Source organism: Rhagoletis pomonella, unplaced genomic scaffold (assembly GCF_013731165.1).
Source record: "Rhagoletis pomonella isolate Grant_MI unplaced genomic scaffold, Rhpom_1.0 Rhpom_scaffold_10281, whole genome shotgun sequence".
NCBI lineage: Eukaryota > Metazoa > Arthropoda > Insecta > Diptera > Tephritidae > Rhagoletis > Rhagoletis pomonella.
The window spans coordinates 54-5,718 of NW_023468809.1; the positions used below are offsets into that span (position 1 = coordinate 54).

The following is a 5,665-nucleotide window of genomic DNA, read 5'->3' on the forward strand; positions in this document are numbered from 1 at the left end:
AGCAACGAGGAACTTTTACATCCATTATGAGAGGAATATTCGACTTCCACAACTCCCATTTATCGTACAATGCGTCGCTGAGAGTTCGTCCCAACCAATGTCGGAACGCCACACGTCCTGCAGAAGTATTTTCAGACCTATGGTATGGACCGAAAGGAATCCTAGGGGGTCAAAGATTGACATCAGGATTTGAAGAATCTCACGCTTCGTAGGAACAATTTCTTCAGTCAGCACGCTACGACGCAGTCTTGCAAATTTACAGTTGAATCTGAAAACATCATGAGTAGGTTCCCAATACATACCTAAGATTTTTGTAGTGGAACCCCATTCTTTCAAAGCTGGCTCGATAGGATTGTTGCTAGCTAGTTGCTGTAGAACCTTGTGAGAGTTAGACACCCAGTTTCTCACCTCAAATCCAGCGTTCGCATTAATGCGTTTTACCTGCTTGGCTAGTTCGAGCGCAGTCTCTTCATCGCGCTCACTGTCGATGAAGTCGTCGACATAGTGGTAACGCTGCACCGCTTCAACTGCCCGTGGAAACTCATGTCGGAATTGCTCGGCATTGTTGTCTCGTATAAAATGCGCAATGCACGGAGCGCAGTTTACGCCAAATGTTAGGGCGCGCATTACATAAACGCTGGGTTGCTGCGGCTTGTCGGCTTCGTCCCACCATAAGAATCTTTGAGCGTGCATATCGCTTTCCCTAATGTTGATTTGGTGGAACATTTCAGCCACGTCACCACACACTGCTACTCTCCCTACTCGAAAGGATAATAGGACTTCCACGAGCGAGTTCAACAAGTCAGGTCCAGGGAACATAAAATCGTTGAGGCACACGCCATTCGCTTTTGCGGCCGCGTCCCATACCAGACGTATTTTTCCTGGCTTATTCGGATTCGTGACGGTGAATATCGGTAGATACCAAGTTTTACTTGGTTGAATTGTTGCCTCAGCAGGTGACAACTTTTTCGCATACCCCTTCGAAATTAGGTTGTCTATTTGTTGCTGAATTGTTGATTTAAGAAGCGGATCTTTGTTGAATTTCCTTTCAAGACACATTAGCCGTTTGTATGCATTTCCATAGCTTTCTGGCAGCACGACGTCTTCGTTTCGCCAGAGTAATCCAACTTCATAACGATTGCTTACCTTCTTACAAGACGCATTTAGAATAGCTAGCGCCTTGTTGTCGTCGGCAGACAGAAGCTGCTTTGGCTTGGGTTCTTCTAAATTGAAATAATTTTTCACAGCTTCGTGCAGTCTTCTGAGACTTTTCTCGCAGTCGCAAGTGTGAACGTTCACCATAAACTCACGTGACTGATTAGCGTGACATCCTTGAAGCGTCCAGCCAAGTCTGGTTTTTGATGCAATAGGTTGGAACCACGATCCTTCTCGAATTTTAAGTGGCACAGCAAGTTTCCAATTGTCTGTACCAATCAAAATAGATGGCCTGGCATTTTCGTACGATTCAATTGGTAGCCCAGTCAAATATGGATATTTTTTCATTATTTCACCAGCATCGATCGTTTGTGTTGGAAGACTTAAACTCTCTACTGTGTGTGCATCAGTCAATTTGTACTTTCGACCGTTCGTAACACCTGGAATTTCTACAGTGGTTTTGAATGAATTATATTCCGTGCGGGTTGTATCACCGGTCCAACGTAAGCATAAAGGCTCCTGTACACCTTTGAGCTCCATCTGTTCGAACACACTTTTTTTCCATTAACGTAACTGCAGAACCCTCGTCCAGAAACGCAAATGTTTCTATAACTTTATTATGTGAGTATAATTTGACAGGGATTATTCTGAAATATGGGCTATTTTTTTGTAGCGCTGCTGCTGTGCGCGATCATCTGCCTGTTGGCATGATCACTCGGAATATTGCTGCTGCGAACAATCTGCCGAGAATTGATGTTGTTGTCTGCGCTGCTGTTGACTGTTTGCGATGCGCTTCTGTGTAATAATTGATGGTGCTTGTACTTACAACCAGTGATACCACATTCTTTGTTTACGTAACATTTACGGCGATGCGAGTCCAGACATTGACGGCAAAGACTATGTTCCTTGACTATTTCCCACTTACGTTTAAGAGGCAAGACTTTAAAGGCTTCGCAACGTGGCAGCTTATGTCCATATGTTTTACATACACAGCATTTTCTGGGTAGTGAATTGGTTTCGCTTCTATGGTCGGAGACATCTTCAGCGCGAGTGTGTGTATTTACGTTTACACCGGATTTGTGTGTCATAGGTGCTACAACAGTGCTTGCTGCCTCGGCGATATTATACAGCCAGTCACTGAAAATCTTCACTATAGGTACTCGGTCGTCTTTTGGCTGCATAGCCCAACTCAGCTTATAACTGTTTGGCAGCTTATCCACTAACTCTTTTACTAATAATGGATTCACGAGATGTGCAGTCAGGTTACAACCTTCCATTGTTGCACATATATTTTGTACGCATAAGGAGAACTCAATTAAAGATTCTAACTTATCTTTAAGTGGCGCCATATTTTTGGCCTTATTAATTGCGCGTTCCAAAATATGTTCAGGTCGGCCACAACACATACGTAGGGTCTGGATAATCTCCGGCACCATAGCAGGTAGAAGCAACTTATTTTTTACTAAATCTCGTGCTCTGCCTTTAAGACATGCCTGTAGTCGCATAAGATTTTCTACATTCGAATATCCTGCAACGGACGTACTATTCTCAAATTGGCTTATAAAGAGGGGCCATTCCTCTGGGTCGCCGCTGAAAATAGGCAACTGCTTCGGAATAGAGTGTCTAGCTGCAAGCTGTGCTGGTGTGGGGGTCACGTTAAAGATTGGTATACGATCACCCGAATTCGTCAACTCACCAAATTGTGCTAATATTTTATACTTGTCGTCTAAATACTGTTTTTTGAATGCGCATTTCCTCCTCTAGGCGTTCTAGCTGCAGTGCTCGCATTCGCTCAGATGTATCCGAATTTTGACTACCCTTTGCAAATATTGACGAGTTTGCAACTTTTGCGTTAGTTTGCAGCGAAGGAAAAGTGGTTGAAGATGTCGGCAATTTTTGTAGAATAAAAGAGTTTGGCAGTAAATGGTTCTTACTGTTTTGCGTATACATTGTTGCGGGATAACCTGATGCGCTCGACAAAGTATATAACTCAGTCGTGCTGTTTGACGACTGAAAACGTATTTGATCATGTAGTGTCACTTCCAATGCTGCAGTAGAATATGGTGGTACACTTGCCGATGTGGTCGACATCCTCGGAGCTGTGTATATGGATGGAACCATAACCGTTGACTGAACTGGTATTGAGCTTAGAGCGCCCAAGATTGCCTGTTGACTTTGATGTTCCGCCTCGGGTGACGATGATGCTCTTGGCTGACCCGTAGCAAGTGAACCCCCGTTATTCGACCCATTGGGTTCCATAAAAGCTGCTGCCATTTGGACCGATGTGTGTTCGCATGATTCGCAGTTCCAACTAATATCGGCCACTTGGCTGTCAACACCGACACAGCTATAGTGAAACCATTGGTCGCAGGAGTCACATTGCACCATTTGCTCATTGTCTCTAGCTCTACAGTTTCGGCAATGGTAATCCGTACTTGTATCTTTTATGCTATGCATATTATAGTAGCGGAAGTTATTTTGCCAGAAATATTTTAAAGAATTGTTAGCACACTTGATTAAAAATACGAATTTTCGATAGCACTACTTCGACTTAACTTTTATTTAGCGTTTATTGTTCTTCAGTGTAGTTTTTACTATGTTAATTACAATTAACAAAACTAGCGGTTTTACAATTTCAGCAATTTACTAAGTAAGCGATTTTTAGCGCTTTAAAATATTTCGTGTATTTAGTGCGCCTTTTTCACAACGAGAGGTGGTGTGATCTTTTAAGAACCGCTTTTTATAGTTTTGTATGTATACTACAAGTACAAGAATATAAAGGATATGAACAATAAAAGAATATGATAGCAAAAAATGTCGTTTTAAGTAAGAGTATACAAGAACTTGCAGAGAAACGTTGATAATATCGTAATGTGTAACGGTGACCAGGTTGCTTCGACTGATGGTGGTAACACGGCTATTGAATTTGGATATAACAACAAACAAAATTTGATGCGATTGCATAAGGCGTTGAAAGGCGACGCCAAGAATGCTGTGACATCGCTTCTTATCTATCCAAACGATGTGCCTAAAGCCATTGAGGAACTTCAGTTCAATTTTGGACGTCCCGACATGCGTGTACGGGTTCAGTTGGATAAAGTCAAGAATTTTCCAGTCATTTATGAGAACCGCCTTGAGCCTGTCGCATTCTTTAAATCTGCCAAATGTGAACACCACCTAATGAATACAACACTTTTGGATCAACTAGTAACCAAAATGCCGCAATCAAAACAATATGAGTGGACGAAGTTTGCTGCCACCGTTTCGCCATTTCCTTCGGTGGAGACCTTTTCGACTTGGCTCAGTGAGCTCGCAAGGGTTGTGAGTCTGATGTCAATACATGCGCCAAATGCTCAACGTTTTTCGCAGCCGTCGACGCCGTTGGGTTTTCGTCAAGCTAATGCCAATAGCAATCGCCAACATGCCGCGTTGGGTGCAAAGAGAGTTTTGCACAACAAATAGATGGCATCTGATAATTCATATATGCCGTGTTTGCAATGCCAGCAAAGTCACAAACTGAGCAGTTGTCGCCAGTTTGCTGCTCTGGATATAAACGATAAGTGGAAATTTGTAAAACGTAACCGTTTATGTTTTTCGTGCTTGCAGGTTGGACACAGCCTGACCGATTGTTTTAAAAAGAAGCCATGTGGCATAAATGGATGCGTGCGCCTGCATAATCAATTACTTCATTCTGAGGCCAAGCAGCCTCCGAAGCCAGTCACGCCAAACAACGAAGAAAGGGAGCACATACTCAACTGCCGTGAAGAACGCTCTCTTTCACAGCTTTTCAAGATATTGCCGGTTATTTTGTCAGGTCCACTATGAAGAATTTCCGTTTACGCCATGTTTGAGGAAGGGTCATCGATTTCGCTACTTGAGGAGAAGGTAGCCAACAGCCTAGGCCTTAGAGGAAACGCCGCACCACTCACACTGCAATGGTATGACGACAAGAAGACAACAGAGAAGTCACGTAAAGTAGCCTTGGCCATAAAGGGTCATGCGGAGAAGTCGTCAACGTATGATATAAAGAACATACGACCAACAAAAGCCTAAATCTGCCAACACAAACTTTCTGTCGAGATGATCATTCACATTTGAAGTCGCTGCCGATAAAAAATTACGATAATGCCAAGCCAGTTCTGCTGTTGGGTTTGGATAACTGTTTCCTTGAGGTGACAGAACACATTGTAGAGGATGGGCCATACAAACCCCGTCGCAGCCTTAACCAAACTAGGTTGGACCGCATTTGGTCCTACTAATTCACGAAGCAACGCCGAGCCACGTGTACTTCATCAGGTGGTCGAAGACTATTTTGCTGCCGACAGTTTTGGTGTACGAAATGCTGGCATTGTGCTCGAATCTGATTCAAACGCCCGGGCCAAGAAAATTCTTGCTGAAACAACAAAAAACATTCGAAGACAATACGAACTTGGTCTGCTATGGCGAGAAGAAAATGTAAATTCGCCTAAAAGTTATGCCATGGCCAAACAGAGGTTGCTCAACATTGAGA

General features: G+C 43.2%; 1 protein-coding gene across 1 annotated transcript; it reads right to left on the bottom strand.

Moving 5' to 3' along the window:
• Window positions 1–302: 302 nt before the first annotated feature.
• On the bottom strand, window positions 303–3,612 carry LOC118756437 (the record flags this gene model as incomplete). Its single annotated transcript, XM_036491202.1, has 3 exons — window positions 3,090–3,612; window positions 1,982–2,860; window positions 303–1,595 (listed from the first exon to the last, which is right to left on the bottom strand). Coding segments are annotated over exons 1-3 (2,695 nt in total), but the record flags the coding sequence as incomplete, so codon positions are not given.
• Window positions 3,613–5,665: the final 2,053 nt, after the last annotated feature.